The following is a 21,778-nucleotide window of genomic DNA, read 5'->3' as shown; positions in this document are numbered from 1 at the left end:
GGCCTATCTGCCATGATGGACACCATGAAATAAATTATGGGTTAAATGCTAAAGGCTAGAGGATCAAATAAATCTCTAGTGTGAGAGGCAATGTGAAGTAATGGCTCTGTTCCACAGCCCAATGATTAACTGTCTCTAATGTCACAGACCAAGTGATAAATGATCTCTCAGATGTCACAAGCCAAGTGATAAACAGTCTCTAAGGTCACAGATCAGATGAATTACTTGTCACAGCACATGAAATGTCTAACACTACAGGCCACACGATGAATTGTCTCTCTGACCTCAGTTTATGTAAAAAAACATCTTTCTTATGCCAAGGGCATCAATATATGACTAATTCTGTTAATGTGTTACTATGTATCAATTATTCTTTGTGGTTCTAAGACCTTTCTGTGTTTTGAACAAGAACAAAATCAGCAGAAAATGATCTAGTTGTTCAACATATAACAAAATGATAGTCAAAATCTGAAGACAATGGTACAATTCTAGGGATGACCTTTAAATATGATGGTGTGACCTTTGAGATGATCATTAAAGGTCAGGTCATACCATCACACTCAAGGACTTGAACATTTTCAGAGGTTATGACGTGGATCACAGTGTATGAAATGATATCACCAATGACTGACCTCTAACAAATCAATTTGGTTGGATGACCAAAAAGAAATATGTGTAAGCAAAACCAAAATAAACTTGTGTGGTCAGTGCTACAATGGGTACAATTCTGATCCTTACTAAAATTGTCATGTGGGCAGTGCTAAAATATGAATGTCTCAGTTACAAGCAATCCAAATGTAGGTTTAGCTTGAGTTAAACCTATTCATTTGAAATTTTCACTTTTTCCTTAGGTATTTGGTGTGCATGTGAGAACTGCTTGTACTATTACAAAAACAGGCACTTGTGGTGGTTCAGGAACTTGTAAGAATGGAGGAATGAAAATATGATGTTTTATGCAAGTGTTGAGGCGAATCAAGTATTTGTTAGCCAGGAAAGATACAAACATTGAACACTGTGAATGTATGAAGAGCTCAACAATCCTGCAACGTACTTGAGTGATTATTCTGCCCACCTCATGATGAGTCTAACATTTTAGAAATAAATGAAATGTCAGGTATGAATTGTATTAAGAATAAAATATTGCTTGTCTTACATTTTTCTTTTGGACCAATTTCACCTGGTCAAGTGTTCTGCTACTCCTTATTTCTCCACCAACCTAACACAAAGGTCTATAAACTATCTAGTAAGAGATGATAGGTACTTGTAACAATATTCATGTTTACAGTCTATCACAGCACATTTTATAAAAGCAAGCACATGATTTGTTTATACCCACAACCATGTATGCAACCCTTTTTTGAGAATATACTGAATAAGATAATATTGATTTCACTCTCTTAAAATTCTAAGTCTATGTATGCACAAACCATTGCAAAAATACATGATGACAGTGGTGAAAACAGTCAGTCATCACAAACCAGAATGACTAATGAAAAAACATGGCAAAGGCTCCTATTCCAGTGATTCACGGTGAAAATCAAGTGGCAATGTAACAACCTCGTGCAAATGGCAGTTTCACAACTCTGTCCTCAACAGAATAAGCCTAACATGTGACAATGAACAAGCTTGGAAGACTTTTAAGCATAAATATAACCTCTATGTTCTGGCTACATGTTTTAAGAAGAGACCTGAAGGAGAAGGTTGCACTGCTTCTAACCTTGAATGGAGATGAATTACTGAACAGGTATAATTCATCTAAGTTTCCAGCACCAATAGATAGCTAGCCTGGCCCAGCAACTTACATCTTTCTTTGAGACTATTCCGAGAAAGGTAATACTGGTCTCACACTCCTTTGTAATATTAAGCTTCTGTAAGACACACAAACTAGTTAGAAAAAAATAAAAAAATGGAGGCAACAGTGAAAACATGAGTCATCACAGACTAGAATGACTGAAAGAAAGGACATAACAAGCTCCTGTTCCAATGATTGAGGTGAAATCAAGTGGTGACATAACGATGTGGTGCAATGACAGCTTCACATCTTTCTATCCCTGGCAAAATAAGCCTTATAGGAGACACTAAACATGCTTGGAAGACCTTTAAGCAAACATATAACCTATGTTCTGACAGAGGAAACCCAATGAAGTGAAAGTTGCATTATCACTAACTTTGGATGCAGATGAACTACATCAGAGGTATAATTCATCCGAGTTCTCAACACCATCAGATAACATCCTAACCCAGCTACAGTGCTACAAAATGTACTTGCCAAAAGTATGTAACAAACAGGAGAATCTCTAAATTTATTTATCAACAAACTCAGGATTCTATGCACGGAATGTGAATATGGAAATCAGAAAGAAAATGAGACGAGAGATCAATTAGCATTTGGATGCTCTGATAACTCTCTTCACGTGAAATTCTTTAAAGAGAATGATGATCTTAATTTTGATTGCTGCTATTACAATTTATGTGGCAAACCAAACTTTAAAGAAGCAGATGGCACTATTTCACAGTGAAGGACCAGAAGCTGTCAACAATGTGACTGTGAAGAACCCTATGAAGACGACAAATAAAATTTGAAGACACATAGGAAGACCTGTAGCAAGTGCAAGAAGAATAACCTCACAGGTAAAAGCTGATCAAAGCCAGACAAGAGTTTTAGAAGTATGGTCAATGGTATTCAAGAGGATACAGACATAGACAACAACCCCAATGTCCAATATATCATAAAGCTATAACACTGTGCAGCAACACCAAATAAAATTTGAAGACACATAGGAAGACCTGTAGCAAGTGCAAGAAGAATAACCTCACAGGTAAAAGCTGATCAAAGCCAGACAAGAGTTTTAGAAGTATGGTCAATGGTATTCAAGAGGATACAGACATAGACAACAACCCCAATGTCCAATATATCATAAAGCTATAACACTGTGCAGCAACACGGACATCATGACATCCATGGAAGTAGCTGGCAAGAAGGTGAAGTCACAAGTTGACTGGTGCAAGCATGAGTGCTATTCCTCAACATATAATGCCTGACATGTTATACATGTGGAATTCTAATTAGACAAACCCATAAGGAAAGTGTAGAATAGTTACTGTCAATTGTGAAACTTAAAAGAAACATTCTGTAGAGATTATTACTGTAGAACAAGATCATGCATCACTCTTGGGTAAGAGAGCACCAAAGCAGATGAATCTGATAACTGTGAATCATGAGAATATTAGTGCAGATCAACATGTGCTCTCTGATTACAGTGATGTGTTGTCAAAAGAGCTAGGGAAATTATCTGGAATGCTAACTATTGATTCATCATCTAGTACAGTGGTCATATCACCGTGTAGAGTGCCAATCAGTGTTGAACAAAATGCTTAAAATAAGCTTAGTAAATTACAGAAAATAAAAGCCATAGCCAAAGTGGAAGAACCAACAGCATGGGTAAGTTGTATGGTTTATTGAAAGCAAGAAATCAGGAGACAATAGAATTTGCATTGATCCAAACGCACTGAATTAATACTTGAAAAGGGAAATGCAGCCACGATCTGTAAATGCTTATGTATTACATGACCTTTCTAAGGCTAGATTTCTCAAAGTTTGACCTAAGGAATGGTTACTGACAATGTGTACTAAATGATTAGTCAAACTAACTTTTCACATTTTCAGACACAACTAAGAAGGTATAGGTGGTTAAGATAACCAGTTGGCTTAGCTACGGGTAGTGAAATATTCCAAGGAGTTGTATGTGCGGATGATGACATTAGTTTGTGTGACTAGAGACACTGATGAATTAGCTAATCATGATCATGACAGTAATGTGTATAAACTGTTTGAGAGAAGCAGGGAACAAGGGATCAAACTCAACAACTGTAAGACAGAAATGAGGAAATCTAAGATTTGTTTTCTGGGACAGAAGTACAGAGATTAACAGGCATGGCAAATTATTTAGCTACATTCTTATCTAAATTGAATGATTTAATGGAACCTTTAATGGAACCTATCTGTCAAGTAGCTAATAAATAAAGATGAATAGCGATGGGGAAGGTTACATGGGGAAGCTCTAGACAAGGTCATGCAGTAAGTGATACCCTCTCCAGTGTTAGCTTTCTATGACCAAAACAAACCACTTGTCATTCAGTGTGATGCTAGTCAGACAGGTTTAAGTGCTACACTGATGCAGGAAGGCAAACAAATATCTTATGCAAGCAGAGCACTGACTCCTGTAGAGACTAAATATGCACAGATAGAGAAAGAGATACTAACAATTATATTTGCCCTAAAAAAGTTTTATCAGTATATGTTTATTTTGGAGACTGACCGAAGTAACAAGTGATCACAATTCTCTACAATCAATCATAAAAACCTTTACACAAATTGGAATAACAGCCTTGGAGGCATATGCACATTGAAGATTTTCTGTTGAGGACAAACTTACCAGAGAATGGAGGGAGGACAAATGCTAAAATCTGTGTGTAACACCAAGCATCACAAAAGCAGATGGCTGTAATCAATTGTGAACAATCAGAAATTGTTAAGGTGAAGAAATCAATGAAAATGACGTGAAATGGAGACAGGCAACAGGACAACCACAACTGGACATACACCCAAGAGGAAATGCAAATTCTATGGCAACAAGCACATTTGCAAGAAAGAAAAATGCCTAGCATATGGACCTGAAGCAAGTGCAAGAAGAATCACTACATGTTTCACATAGACAATCCGCCTCATCAGGTACAAGAAGTTCATGAAGTTTTTAAATCCCAATACCAACACACAGACTATGGCATAGCGATGGCGAGATATAGTCTGTCTGTTAGTGTTGGGATTTAAAAACATTATGAACTGTTTGCACCTGATGAGGTGGATTGTCTCTGAAATGTCCACTGCAGCATGTGTTGAAAATTACATATCAAATAAAATTATCTGAATGCCTACTGAATTGTGATTTTACCTTCAGTCTTTATGAAAATCATTAGGTGATACAGTACTCTTATTGCACCAATGCTTAAAGTTTATACATTAATTCAAATTTTCAGTCTTTTTTAGCTTCATGTAGTTTTTAATTTTCTTCACTGAAAAACAATAAAATCAAAATACATTATCTAAAAGGGAATACTGTATAGCTTGGATAAACATAAGATTTTTTGAATTAACACAAGAGTAAGGTTAGTGAGATCCAATATGATGACAATGCAAAACATTATAAACACATCTTACAATTAACCACCTGAGTATGACAGTATTACCCGTAACACAAAGGTATGACCCTTGGAAATGAAAGTATGATGGCCTAGTACACGACCTGTTTCTTACAGGTCTGGTAATAGGCCAAGCCATCTTACCCACTGGTCATACCATTGTGTTCAAGGGGTTAAACTACAATAAAATCTGCACAATTCTTTTTTTTCAAATACACAACCACATGCATCATATTTACTACTAACCCATTCTGAGGACAAAGTGGTTGAAGGACTGTTCATTTATGGACTGCAGAGCCCTCACCAACTCAAAGGCAAAATCCACTAATAGTGCCAGATGTGCCCACCGCACCCTAACTGGGTCATCCTCCTGTTGAGTAAAGATTCTTGTAACATTCTAACAAAGCACTAATATTATTTGAAGAAAGACATGTAATGATATACTCCCATATATATATATATATTTTTCATTTATTATTTATTTATCTATTTTGCTTTGTTGCTGTCTCCCACGTTAGCAAGGTAGCGCAAGGAAACAGACGAAAGAATGGCCCAACTCGCCCACATACACGTCCACACACGCAAATATACATACCTATACATCTCAATGTACACATATATATACACACACAGACATATACATATATACACAGGTACATAATTCATACTGTCTGCCTTTATTTGTTCCCGTCGCCACCTCGCCACACATGGAATAACAACCCCCTCTGCCCTCATGTGTGCAAGGTAGCGCTAGGAAAAGACACCAAAGGCCCCATTCGTTCACACTCAGTCTCTAGCTGTCATGTAATAATGCACCGAAACCACAGCTCCCTTTCCACATCCAGGCCCCACACAACTTTCCATGGTTTACCCCAGACGCTTCACATGCCCTGGTTCAATCCATTGACAGCACGTCGACCCCGGTATACCACATCGTTCCAATTCACTCTATTCCTTGCACACCTTTCACCCTCCGGCATATTCAGGCCCCGATCACTCAAAATCTTTTTCACTCCATCTTTCCACCTCCAATTTGGTCTCCCACTTCTCGTTCCCTCCACCTCTGACACAAATATCCTCTTGGTTAATCTTTCCTCACTCATTCTCTCCATGTGACCAAACCATTTCAAAACACCCTCTTCTGCTCTCTCAACCACACTCTTTTTATTTCCACACATCTCTCTTACCCTTACGTTACTTACTCGATCAAACCACCTCACACCACATATTGTCCTCCAACATCTCATTTCCAGCACATCCACCCTCCTGCGCACAACTCTATCCATAGCCCACGCCTTGCAACCATACAACAATGTTCGAACCACTATTCCTTCAAACATACCCACCTTTGCTTTCCGAGATAATGTTCTCGACTTCCAAATGTTCTTCAAGGCTCCCAGAATTTTCGCCCCCTCCCCCACCCTATGATTCACTTCCGCTTCCATGGTTCCATCCGCTGCCAGATCCACTCCCAGATATCTAAAACACTTTACTTCCTCCAGTTTTTCTCCATTCAAACTTACCTCCCAATTGACTTGACCCTCAACCCTACTGTACCTAATAACCTTGCTCTTATTCACATTCACTCTTAACTTTCTTCTTTCACACACTTTACCAAACTCAGTCACCAGCTTCTGCAGTTTCTTACATGAATCAGCCACCAGCGCTGTATCATCAGCGAACAACAACTGACTCACTTCCCAAGCTCTCTCATCCCCAAAAGACTTCATACTTGCCCCTCTTTCCAAAACTCTTGCATTCACCTCCCTAACAACCCCATCCATAAACAAATTAAACAACCATGGAGACATCACACACCCCTGCCGCAAACCTACATTCACTGAGAACCAATCACTTTCCTCTCTTCCTATACGTACACATGCCTTACATCCTCGATAAAAACTTTTCATTGCTTCTAACAACTTGCCTCCCACACCATACATTCTTAAAACCTTCCACAGAGCACCTCTGTCAACTCTATCATATGCCTTCTCCAGATCCATAAATGCTACATACAAATCCATTTGTTTTTCTAAGTATTTCTCACATACATTCTTCAAAGCAAACACCTGATCCACACATCCTCTACCACTTCTGAAACCACACTGCTCTTCCCCAATCTGATGCTCTGTACATGCCTTCACCCTCTCAATCAATACCCTCCCATATAATTTACCAGGAATACTCAACAAACTTATACCTCTGTAATTTGAGCACTCACTCTTATCCCCTTTGCCTTTGTACAATGGCACTATGCAAGCATTCCGCCACTCCTCAGGCACCTCACCATGAATCATACATACATTAAATAACCTTACCAACCAGTCAACAATACAGTCATCCCCTTTTTTAATAAATTTTCACTGCAATACCATCCAAACCTACTGCCTTGCTGGCTTTCATCTTCCGTAATGCTTTTACTACCTCTTCTCTATTTACCAAATCATTTTCCCTATCCCTCTCACTTTGCACACCACCTCGACCAAAACACCCTATATCTGCCACTCTATCATCAAACACATTCAACAAACCTTCAAAATACTTACTTCATCTCCTTCTCACATCACCACTACTTATCATCTCCCCATTAGCCCCCTTCACTGAAGTTCCCATTTGCTCCCTTGTCTTACGCACTGTATTTACCTCCTTCCAAAACATCTTTTTTTTTTTTTTTTTTTGCTTTGTCGCTGTCTCCCGCGTTTACGAGGTAGCGCAAGGAAACAGACGAAAGAAATGGTCCAACCCACCCCCATACACATGTATATACATACGTCCACACACGCAAATATACATATCTACACAGCTTTCCATGGTTTACCCCAGACGCTTCACATGCCCTGGTTCAATCCACTGAGAGCACGTCAACCCCGGTATACCACATCGATCCAATTCACTCTATTCCTTGCCCTCCTTTCACCCTCCTGCATGTTCAGGCCCCGATCACACAAATTCTTTTTCACTCCATCTTTCCACCTCCAATTTGGTCTCCCACTTCTCCTCGTTCCCTCCACCTCCGACACATATATCATCTTGGTCAATCTTTCCTCACTCATTCTCTCCATATGCCCAAACCATTTCAAAACACCCTCTTCTGCTCTCTCAATCACGCTCTTTTTATTTCCACACATCTCTCTTACCCTTACGTTACTTACTCGATCAAACCACCTCACACCACACATTGTCCTCAAACATCTCATTTCCAGCACATCCATCCTCCTGCACACAACTCTATCCATAGCCCACGCCTCACAACTATACAACATTGTTGGAACCACTATTCCTTCAAACATACCCATTTTTGCTTTCCGAGATAATGTTCTCGACTTCCACACATTCTTCAAGGCTCCCAGGATTTTCGCCCCCTCCCCCACCCAATGATTTACTTCCGCTTCCATGGTTCCATCCGCTGCCAGATCCACTCCCAGATATCTAAAACACTTCACTTCCTCCAGTTTTTCTCCATTCAAACTTACCTCACAGTTGACTTGACCCTCAACCCTACTGTACCTAATAACTTTGCTCTTATTCACATTTACTCTTAACTTTCTTCTTTCACACACTTTACCAAACTCAGTCACCAGCTTCTGCAGTTTCTCACATGAATCAGCCACCAGCGCTGTATCATCAGCGAACAACAACTGACTCACTTCCCAAGCTCTATCATCCCCAAAAGACTTCATACTTGCCCCTCTTTCCAAAACTCTTGCATTCACCTCCCTAACAACCCCATCCATAAACAAATTAAACAACCATGGAGACATCACACACCCCTGCCGCAAACCTACATTCACTGAGAACCAATCACTTTTCTCTCTTCCTACACGTACACATGCCTTACATCCTCGATAAAAACTTTTCACTGCTTCTAACAACTTGCCTCCCACACCATATATTCTTAATACCTTCCACAAAGCATCTCTATCAACTCTATCATATGCCTTCTCCAGATCCATAAATGCTACATACAAATCCATTTGCTTTTCTCAGTATTTCTCACATACATTCTTCAAAGCAAACACCTGATCCACACGTCCTCTACCACTTCTGAAACCACACTGCTCTTCCCCAATCTGATGCTCTGTACATGCCTTCACCCTCTCAATCAATACCCTCACATATAATTTACCAGGAATACTATTTTTATTCTCCCTAAAATTTAATGATACTCTCTCACCCCAACTCTCATTTGCCCTCTTTTTCACCTCTTGCACCTTTCTCTTGACCTCATGTCTCTTTCTTTTATACCTCTCCCACTCATTTGCATTTTTTCCCTGCATCATAAATCGTCCAAATGCCTCTCTCTTCTCTTTCACTAATAATCTTACTTCTTCATCCTGCCACTCACTACCTTTTCTAATCAACCCACCTCCCACACTTCTCATGCCACAAGCATCTTTTGCGCAAGCCATCACTGCTTCCCTAAACACATCCCATTCCTCCCCCACTCCCCTTACCTCCTTTGTTCTCATCTTTTTCCATTCTGTACTCAGTCTCTCCTGGTACTTCCTCACACAAGTCTCCTTCCCAAGCTCACTTACTCTCACCACTCTCTTCACCCCAACATTCTCTCTTCTTTTCTGAAAACCCCCACAAATCTTCACCTTCGCCACCACAAGATAATGATCAGACATCCCTCCAGTTGCAACTCTCAGCACATTAACATCCAAAAGTCTCTCTTTCGTACGTCTATCAATTAATAAGTAATCCAATAATGCTCTCTGGCCATCTCTCCTACTTACATACGTATACTTATGTATATCTCGCTTTCTAAACCAGGTATTCCCAATCACCAGTCCTTTTTCAGCACATAAATCTACAAGCTCTTCACCATTTCCATTTACAACGCTGAACACTCCATGTATACCAATTATTCCCTCAACTGCCACATTACTCACCTTTGCATTGAAATCACCTATCACTATAACCCGGTCTTGTGCATCAAAACCACTAACACACTCATTCAGCTGCTCCCAAAACACTTGCCTCTCATGATCTTTCTTCTCATGCCCAGGTGCATATGCACCAATAATTACCCATCTCTCTCCATCAACTTTCAGTTTTACCCATATCAATCTAGAATTTACTTTCTTACACTCTATCACATACTCCCACAACTCTTGATTCAGGAGTAGTGCTGCTCCTTCCCTTGATCTTGTCCTCTCACTAACCCCTGACTTTACTCCCAATACATTCCCAAACCACTCTTCCCCTTTACCCTTGAGCTTCGTTTCACTCAGAGCCAAAACATCCAGGTTCCTTTCCTCAAACATACTACCTATCTCTCATTTTTTCTCATCTTGGTTACATCCACACACATTTAGACACCCCAATCTGAGCCGTCAAGGAGGATGAGTACTCCTCGCGTGACTCCTTCTGTTTCCCCTTTTAGAAAGTTAAAATACAAGGAAGGGGAGGGTTTCTGGCCCCCCGCTCCCATCCCCTTTAGTCGCCTTCTACGACACACGAGGAATGCGTGGGAAGTATTCTTTCTCCCCTATCCCCAGGGATAGGGGAGAAATATATATATATATATATATATATATATATATATATATATATATATATATATATATATATATATATATATATATTTTTTTTTTTTTTTTTTTATACTTTGTCGCTGTCTCCCGCGTTTGCGAGGTAGCGCAAGGAAACAGACGAAAGAAATGGCCCAACCCCCCCCCCATACACATGTACATACACACGTCCACACACGCAAATATACATACCTACACAGCTTTCCATGGTTTACCCCAGACGCTTCACATGCCTTGATTCAATCCACTGACAGCACGTCAACCCCTGTATACCACATGGCTCCAATTCACTCTATTCCTTGCCCTCCTTTCACCCTCCTGCATGTTCAGGCCCCGATCACACAAAATCTTTTTCACTCCATCTTTCCACCTCCAATTTATATATATATATATATATATATATATATATATATATATCTTTCTTGTGTAAATGATGCAAAGGTCTTGTGTAGTGGGTGAATCTTTACAATAGTGAGATGAAGTATATAAACCTAAAGCAGAGGATGAAGCTGTGTCACCACCCTGGTGCATAACTGACAGGAGTTCCATGATAAGGAAGTATTTATACATGGCATGATTTAAATGTGCATACTGTGGGACAAGCTCTTTCTTTTCAACAAATGTGCATTTATCTACAAGGCTAGAATTTGATAATAACAAGTTCACAAATGTCTTGGAAAAATAATAAGTAGGCATGACAGAGTCTAAGTTGACTAATACCCTTTTGATGGAATGCGTCTTCTAAGGTTCAGTTAGTGACTGAAGGCATTTCCTTTGAAAACAAAACAAAAAGTTCTTATTAATAACCCCATGTTGGGGTTAGTTTGCTGTTGTGGATCATATTATTGCTGAGGAACCTTCTAACACCATTTGGTTCTACCCTTGTAATGACATTCTGAATTTTTCATTCCTGTTTTTTCAACAATGTCAGACTTAGTGATTACTTTGTTTTGATTCTTGGAGTCATGTGAGCTGTAAAGTCTCTCACCCAGAAGCATGTAGCTGACCTTATCCAGGATGACAAATGAAATAAAGCATAATCAGAATATTATAAACTTGCTTCAAGAATCATTCTTTTTCTTGCATCTCAACATCGTTATGAGTATGATTTTGTAATTGTTTCCATGTGTTCCTGTATCTTATTTTTGGTTTTGTTTTATTATATTAATCTTGTGTCTTATATAATTGCCATATAATGTATATTTAATGATAATTTACTTGATATTGACTGTTACATCTCCTTTATATACTTTGCATTTGTGGCATTCATTTGTATGATTTACAGAAGTTCCTTTGATTTTTCTGTACCTTTATAGATTATAATTTTTGGGCATGTTATTTTGAAAGGTATTATTATCCCTGGGGATAGGGGAGAAAGAATACTTCCCACGTATTCCCTGCGTGTCGTAGAAGGCGACTAAAAGGGGAGGGAGTGGGTGGCTGGAAATCCTCCCCTCTCTTTTTTTTTTAATTTTCCAAAAGAAGGAACAGAGAAGGGGGCCAGGTGAGGATTTTCCCTCTAAGGCCCAGTCCTCTGTTCTTAATGCTACCTCGCTAACGCGGGAAATGGCGAATAGTTTAAAAGAAAGAAAAATATATATATATATATATATATATATATATATATATATATATATATATACTTATATTTTTTTTTTTGTGCTTTGTCGCTGTCTCCCGCGTTTGCAAGGTAGCGCAAGGAAACAGACGAAAGAAATGGCCCAACCCACCCCCATACACATGCATATACATACGTCCACACACGCAAATATACATATCTACACAGCTTTCCATGGTTTACCCCAGACGCTTCACATGCCCTGGTTCAATCCACTGAGAGCACGTCAACCCCGGTATACCACATCGATCCAATTCACTCTATTCCTTGCCCTCCTTTCACCCTCCTGCATGTTCAGGCCCCGATCACACAAAATCTTTTTCACTCCATCTTTCCACCTCCAATTTGGTCTCCCACTTCTCCTCGTTCCCTCCACCTCCGACACATATATATCCTCTTGGTCAATCTTTCCTCACTCATTCTCTCCATGTGCCCAAACCATTTCAAAATACCCTCTTCTGCTCTCTCAACCACGCTCTTTTTATTTCCACACATCTCTCTTACCCGTACGTTACTTACTCAATCAAACAACCTCACACCACACATTGTCCTCAAACATCTCATTTCCAGCACATCCATCCTCCTGCGCACAACTCTATATATATATATATATATATATTTTGCTTTGTCGCTGTCTCCTGCGTTTGCGAGGTAGCGCAAGGAAACAGACGAAAGAAATGGCCCAACCCACCCCCATACACATGTATATACATACACGTCCACACACGCAAATATACATACCTACACAGCTTTCCATGGTTCACCCCAGATGCTTCACATGCCCTGATTCAATCCACTGACAGCACGTCAACCCCGGTATACCACTTCGATCCAATTCACTCTATTCCTTGCCCTCCTTTCACCCTCCTGCATGTTCAGGCCCCGATCACACAAAATCTTTTTCACTCCATCTTTCCACCTCCAATTTGGTCTCCCACTTCTCCTCGTTCCCTCCACCTCCGACACATATATCCTCTTGGTCAATCTTTCCTCACTCATTCTCTTCATGTGCCCAAACCATTTCAAAACACCCTCTCCTGCTCTCTCAACCACGCTCTTTTTATTTCCACACATCTCTCTTACCCTTACGTTACTTACTCGATCAAACCACCTCACACCACACAGTGTCCTCAAACATCTCATTTCGAGCACATCCACCCTCCTGCGCACAACTCTATCCATAGCCCACGCCTCGCAACCATACAGCAATGTTGGAACCACTATTCCTTCAAACATACCCATTTTTGCTTTCCAAGATAATGTTCTCGACTTCCACACATTCTTCAAGGCTCCCAGGATTTTCGCCCCCTCCCCCACCCTATGATTCACTTCCGCTTCCATGGTTCCATCCGCTGCCATATCCACTCCCAGATATCTAAAACACTTTACTTCCTCCAGTTTTTCTCCATTCAAACTTACCTCCCAATTGACTTGACCCTCAACCCTACTGTACCTAATAACCTTGCTCTTATTCACATTTACTCTTAACTTTCTTCTTTCACACACTTTACCAAACTCAGTCACCAGCTTCTGCAGTTTCTCAAATGAATCAGCCACCAGTGCTGTATCATCAGCGAACAACAACTGACTCACTTCCCAAGCTCTCTCATCCACAACAGACTTCATACTTGCCCCTCTTTCCAAAACTCTTGCATTCACCTCCCTAACAACCCCATCCATAAACAAATTAAACAACCATGGAGACATCATATATATATATTTTTTTTTTTTTTTTTTTTTTTTTTTTTTTTATACTTTGTCGCTGTCTCCCGCGTTTGCGAGGTAGCGCAAGGAAACAGACGAAAGAAATGGCCCAACCCCCCCCCCCATACACATGTACATACACACGTCCAGACACGCAAATATACATACCTACACAGCTTTCCATGGTTTACCCCAGACGCTTCACATGCCTTGCTTCAATCCACTGACAGCACGTCAACCCCTGTATACCACATGACTCCAATTCACTCTATTTCTTGCCCTCCTTTCACCCTCCTGCATGTTCAGGCCCCGATCACACAAAATCTTTTTCACTCCATCTTTCCACCTCCAATTTGGTCTCCCTCTTCTCCTCGTTCCCTCCACCTCCGACACATATATCCTCTTGGTCAATCTCTCCTCACTCATTCTCTCCATGTGCCCAAACCATTTCAAAACACCCTCTTCTGCTCTCTCGACCACGCTCTTTTTATTTCCACACATCTCTCTCACCCTTACGTTACTTACTCGATCAAACCACCTCACACCACACATTGTCCTCAAACATCTCATTTCCAGCACATCCATCCTCCTGCGCACAACTCTATCCATAGCCCACGCCTCGCAACCATACAGCATTGTTGGAACCACTATTCCCTCAAACATACCCATTTTTGCTTTCCGAGATAATGTTCTCGACTTCCACACATTTTTCAAGGCTCCCAAAATTTTCGCCCCCTCCCCCACCCTATGATCCACTTCCGCTTCCATGGTTCCATCCGCTGACAGATCCACTCCCAGATATCTAAAACACTTCACTTCCTCCAGTTTTTCTCCATTCAAACTCACCTCCCAATTGACTTGACCCTCACCCCTACTGTACCTAATAACCTTGCTCTTATTCACATTTACTCTCAACTTTCTTCTTCCACACACTTTACCAAACTCAGTCACCAGCTTCTGCAGTTTCTCACATGAATCAGCCACCAGCGCTGTATCATCAGCGAACAACAATTGACTCACTTCCCAAGCTCTCTCATCCCCAACAGACTTCATACTTGCCCCTCTTTCCAGGACTCTTGCATTTACCTCCTTTACAACCCCATCCATAAACAAATTAAACAACCATGGAGACATCACACACCCCTGCCGCAAACCTACATTCACTGAGAACCAATCACTTTCCTCTCTTCCTACACGTACACATGCCTTACATCCTCGATAAAAACTTTTCACTGCTTCTAACAACTTGCCTCCCACACCATATATTCTTAATACCTTCCACAGAGCATCTCTATCAACTCTATCATATGCCTTCTCCAGATCCATAAATGCTACATACAAATCCATTTGCTTTTCTAAGTATTTCTCACATACATTCTTCAAAGCAAACACCTGATCCACACATCCTCTACCACTTCTGAAACCGCACTGCTCTTCCCCAATCTGATGCTCTGTACATGCCTTCACCCTCTCAATCAATACCCTCCCATATAATTTACCAGGAATACTCAACAAACTTATACCTCTGTAATTTGAGCACTCACTCTTATCCCCTTTGCCTTTGTACAATGGCACTATGCACGCATTCCGCCAATCCTCAGGCACCTCACCATGAGTCATACATACATTAAATAACCTTACCAACCAGTCAACAATACAGCCACCCCCTTTCTTAATAAATTCCACTGCAATACCATCCAAACCTGCTGCCTTGCCGGCTTTCATCTTCCGCAAAGCTTTTACTACCTCTTCTCTGTTTATCAAATCATTTTCCCCAACCCTCTCACTTTGCACACCACCTCGACCAAAACACCCTATATCTGCCACTCTGTCATCAGACACATTCAACAAACCTTCAAAATACTCATTCCATCTCCTTCTCACATCACCGCTACTTGTTATCACCTCCCCATTTACGCCCTTCACTGAAGTTCCCACCTGCTCCCTTGTCTTACGCACCCTATTTACCTCCTTCCAGAACATCTTTTTATTCTCCCTAAAATTTACTGATAGTCTCTCACCCCAACTCTCATTTGCCCTTTTTTTCACCTCTTGCACCTTTCTCTTGACCTCCTGTCTCTTTCTTTTATACTTCTCCCACTCAATTGCATTTTTTCCCTGCAAAAATCGTCCAAATGCCTCTCTCTTCTCTTTCACTAATACTCTTACTTCTTCATCCCACCACTCACTACCCTTTCTAAACAGCCCACCTCCCACTCTTCTCATGCCACAAGCATCTTTTGCGCAATCCATCACTGATTCCCTAAATACATCCCATTCCTCCCCGACTCCCCTTACTTCCATTGTTCTCACCTTTTTCCATTCTGTACACAGTCTCTCCTGGTACTTCCCCACACAGGTCTCCTTCCCAAGCTCACTTACTCTCACCACCTTCTTCACCCCAACATTCACTCCTCTTTTCTGAAAACCCATACCAATCTTCACCTTAGCCTCCACAAGATAATGATCATCCCTCCAGTTGCACCTCTCAGCACATTAACATCCAAAAGTCTCTCTTTCGCACGCCTGTCAATTAACACGTAATCCAATAACGCTCTCTGGCCATCTCTCCTACTTACATAAGTATACTTATGTATATCTCGCTTTTTAAACCAGGTATTCCCAATCATCAGTCCTTTTTCAGCACATAAATCTACAAGCTCTTCACCATTTCCATTTACAACACTGAACACCCCATGCATACCAATTATTCCCTCAACTGCCACATTACTCACCTTTGCATTCAAATCACCCATCACTATAACCCGGTCTCGTGCATCAAAACCGCTAACACACTCATTCAGCTGCTCCCAAAACACTTGCCTCTCATGATCTTTCTTCTCATGCCCAGGTGCATATGCACCAATAATCACCCACCTCTCTCCATCAACTTTCAATTTTACCCATATTAATCGAGAATTTACTTTCTTACATTCTATCACATACTCCCACAACTCCTGTTTCAGGAGTATTGCTACTCCTTCCCTTGCTCTTGTCCTCTCACTAACCCCTGACTTCACTCCCCAGACATTTCCAAACCACTCTTCCCCTTTACCCTTGAGCTTCGTTTCACTCAGAGCCAAAACATCCAGGTTCCTTTCCTCAAACATACTACCTATCTCTCCTTTTTTCACATCTTGGTTACATCCACACACATTTAGGCACCCCACTCTGAGCCTTCGAGGAGGATGATCACTCCTCGCGTGACTCCTTCTTCTGTTTCTATATATATATATATATATATATATATATATATATATATATATATTTTTTTTTTTGCTTTGTCGCTGTCTCCCGCGTTTGCGAGGTAGCGCAAGGAAACAGACGAAAGAAATGGCCCAACCCACCCCCATATACATGTATATACATACGTCCACACACGCAAATATACATACCTACACAGCTTTCCATGGTTTACCCCAGACGCTTCACATGCCCTGATTCAATCCATTGACAGCAGGTCAACCCCATATACCATATCGCTCCAATTCACTCTATTCCTTGCCCTCCTTTCACCCTCCTGCATGTTCAGGCCCCGATCACACAAAATCTTTTTCACTCCATCTTTCCACCTCCAATTTGGTCTCCCTCTTCTCCTCGTTCCCTCCACCTCCGACACATATATCATCTTGGACAATCTTTCCTCACTCATTCTCTCCATGTGCCCAAACCATTTCAAAACACCCTCTTCTGCTCTCTCAACCATGCTCTTTTTATTTCCACACATCTCTCTTACCCTTATGTTACTTACTCGATCAAACCACCTCACACCACACATTGTCCTCAAACATCTCATTTCCAGCACATCCATCCTCCTGCGCACCACTCTATCCATAGCCCACGCCTCGCAACCATACAACATTGTTGGAACCACTATTCCTTCAAACATACCCATTTTTTGCTTTCCGAGATAATGTTCTTGACTTCCACACATTCTTCAAGGCTCCCAGAATTTTCGCCCCCTCCCCCATCCTATGATCCACTTCCGCTTCCATGGTTCCATCCGCTGCCAGACCCACTCCCAGATATCTAAAACACTTTACTTCCTCCAGTTTTTCTCCATTCAAACTCACCTCCCAATTGACTTGACCCTCAACCCTATATATATATATATATATATATATATATATATATATTTTTATATTTATATTTTATTATACTTTGTCGCTGTCTCCCGCGTTTGCGAGGTAGCGCAAGGAAACAGACGAAAGAAAAGGCCCAACCCCCCCCCCCCATACACATGTATATACATACGTCCACACACGCAAATATACATACCTACACAGCTTTCCATGGTTTACCCCAGACGCTTCACATGCCTTGATTCAATCCACTGACAGCACGTCAACCCCGCTATACCACATCGCTCCAATTCACTCTATTCCTTGCCCTCCTTTCACCCTCCTGCATGTTCAGGCCCCGATCACACAAAATCTTTTTCACTCCATCTTTCCACCTCCAATTTGGTCTCCCTCTTCTCCTTGTTCCCTCCACCTCCGACACATATATCCTCTTGGTCAATCTTTCCTCACTCATTCTCTCCATGTGCCCAAACCACTTCAAAACACCCTCTTCTGCTCTCTCAACCACGCTCTTTTTATTTCCACACATCTCTCTTACCCTTACGTTACTCACTCGATCAAACCACCTCACACCACACATTGTCCTCAAACATCTCATTTCCAGCACATCCATCCTCCTGCACACAACTCTATCCATAGCCCACGCCTCGCAACCATACAACATTGTCGGAACCACTATTCCTTCAAACATACCCATGTACATAATTCATAGTCTGCCTTTATTCATTCCCACTGCCACCCCACCACACATGAAATAAAAACCCTCTCCCTCCTCATGTGTGCGAGGTAGCACTAGGAAAAGACAACAAAGGCCACATTCATTCACACTCAGTCTCTAGCTGTCATGTAATAATACACCTAAACCACAGCTCCCTTTCCACATCCAGGCCCCACAAAGCTTTCCATGGTTTACCCCAGACGCTTCACATGCCCTGGTTCAATCCATTGACAGCACATCAACCCCGGTATACCACATCGTTCCAATTCACTCTATTCCTTGCACACATTTCACCCTACTGCATGTTCAGGCCGCAGTCACTCAAAATCTTTTTCACTCCATCTTTCCACCTCCAATTTGGTCTCCCACTTCTCCTCATTCCCTCCACCTTTGACACAGAGGTATGTGGGTGGGTTGGGCCTTTCTTTCGTCTGTTTCCTTGCACTACCTCGCTAATGCGGGAGATAGCGACACAGTACAATAAAAAAATAAAATTACATATGTATACATATTCATTTACGTAATTTGCTTTCTCGCTGTCTCCCACGTTAGCAAGGCAGCGCAAGGAAACAGATGAAAGAATGGCCCAACCCATGCACATACACATGTATATATATACGCATCCACACATGCAAATATACATACCTATACATCTCAACGTATACATATATATACACACACAGACATATACATATATACACATGCACATAATTCATACTGTCTGCCTTTATTCATTCCCATCGCCACCCTGTCACAAATGAAAATAACCACCCCCTCCCCCAAATGTGCGCGAGGTAGCGCTGGGAAAAGACAACAAAGGCCACTTTCACTCACATTCAGTCTCTAGCTGTCATGTAATAATGCACCGAAACAACAGCTCCCTTTCCACATCCAGGCCCCACAGAACTTTCCATGGTTTACCCCTGCCACTTCACATGCCCTGGTTCAATCCATTGACAGCAAGTCGACCCCGGTATACCACATCGTTCCAATTCACTCTATTCCTTGCATGCCTTTCACTCTCCTGCATGTTCAGGCCCCGATCACTCAAAATCTTTTTCACTCCATCTTTCCACCTCCAATTTGGTCTCCCACTTCTCCTCATTCCCTTCACCTCTGACACATATATCTTCTTTGTCAATCTCTTCCCAGTCATTCTCTCCATGTGACTAAATCACTTCAACACACCCTCCTCCGCTCTCTCAACCACACTCTTCTTATTACCACACACCTCTCTTATCCTATTATTACTTACTCGATCAAACCACCACACACCACATATTGTCCTCAAACATCTCATTTCCAGCACATTCACCCTCCTCTGCACAACTCTATCTATAGCCCACGCCTCGCAACCATATAAAATTATTGGAACCACTATTCCTTCAAACATACCCATTTTTGCTTTCCGAGATAATGTTCTCGACTTCCACACATTCTTCAACGCTCCCAGAACTTTTACCCCTTCCCCCACCCTATGATTCACTTCCGCTTCCATGGTTCCATCCGCTGCCATATCCACTCCCAGATATCTAAAACACTTCACTTCCTCCAGTTTTTCTCCATTCAAACTTACCTCCCAGTTGACTTGTCCCTCAACCCTACTGTACCTAATAACCTTGCTCTTATTCACATTTACTCCTAGCTTTCTTCTTTCACACACTTTACCAAACTCAGTCACCAGCTTCTGCAGTTTCTCACCCGAATCAGCCATCAGCACTGTATCATCAGCGAAAAACAAATGACTCACTTCCCAAGCTCTCTCATCCACAACAGATTGCATACTTGCCCCTCTTTCCAAAACTCTTGCATTCACCTCCCTAACAACCCCATCCATAAACAAATTAAACAACCATGGAGACATCACACACCCCTGCCGCTAAACTACATTCACTGAGAACCAATCACTTTCCTCTCTTCCTACACGTACGCATGCCTTACATCCTCGATAAAAACTTTTCACTGCTTCTAACAACTTGCCTCCCACACCATATATTCTTAATAACTTCCACAGAGCATCTCTATCAACTCTATCATATGCCTTCTTTAGATCCATAAATGCTACAAACAAATCCATTTGTTTTTCTAAGTATTCTTCAAAGCAAACACCTGATCCACACATCCTCTACCACTTCTGAAACCACACTGCTCTTCCCCATTCTGATGCTCTGTACATGCCTTCACCCTCTCAATCAATACCCTCCCATATAATTTCCCAGGAATACTCAACAAACTTATACCTCTGTAATTTGAGCACTCATCTTTATCCCCTTTGCCTTTGTACAATGGCACTATGCAAGCATTCTGCCAATCCTCAGGCACCTCACCATGAGTCATACATACATTAAATAACCTTACCAACCAGTCAACAATACAGTCACCCCCTTTTTTAATAAAGTCCACTGCAATACCATCTAAACCCACTGCCTTGCCAACTTTCATCTTCCGCAAAGCTTTTACTACCTCTTCTCTGTTTACCAAATCATTTCCCCTAACCCTCTCACTTTGCACACCACCTCGACCAAAACACCCTATATCTGCCACTCTATCATCAAACACATTCAACAAACCTTTAAAATACGCACTCCATCTCCTTCTCACATCACCACTACTTGTTATCACCTCCCCATTAGCCCCCTTCACTGAAGTTCCCATTTGTTCCCTTGTCTTACGCACTTTATTTATCTCCTTCCAAAACATCTTTTCATTCTCCCTAAAATCTAATGATATTCTCTCACCCCAACTCTCATTTGCCCTCTTTTTCACCTCTTGCACCTTTCTCTTGACCTTCTGCCTCTTTCTTTTACACATCTCCCAGTCATTTGCATTATTTCCCTGCAAAAAGTGCCAAAATGCCTCTCTCTTCTCTTTCACTAATAATCTTACTTCTTCATCCCACCACTCACTACCCTTTCTAATC

At 41.3% G+C, this 21,778-nt stretch overlaps 1 protein-coding gene across 1 annotated transcript in view; it reads right to left on the bottom strand.

Moving 5' to 3' along the window:
• Positions 1 to 21,778, bottom strand: part of Ac3 (Adenylate cyclase 3) — a 241,859-nt gene that overhangs the window by 13,259 nt on the left and 206,822 nt on the right. The window contains exon 19 of the mRNA XM_071691805.1: positions 5,446 to 5,569. Coding sequence (XP_071547906.1) covers positions 5,446 to 5,569 — 124 coding nt within the window. The remainder of the gene's footprint in view (positions 1 to 5,445; positions 5,570 to 21,778) is intronic.

Source organism: Panulirus ornatus, chromosome 4 (genome assembly GCF_036320965.1).
Source record: "Panulirus ornatus isolate Po-2019 chromosome 4, ASM3632096v1, whole genome shotgun sequence".
Lineage (NCBI taxonomy): Eukaryota > Metazoa > Arthropoda > Malacostraca > Decapoda > Palinuridae > Panulirus > Panulirus ornatus.
Note: the sequence above shows the minus strand (reverse complement) of the source record. Positions and strands in the feature narration are given on the sequence as shown.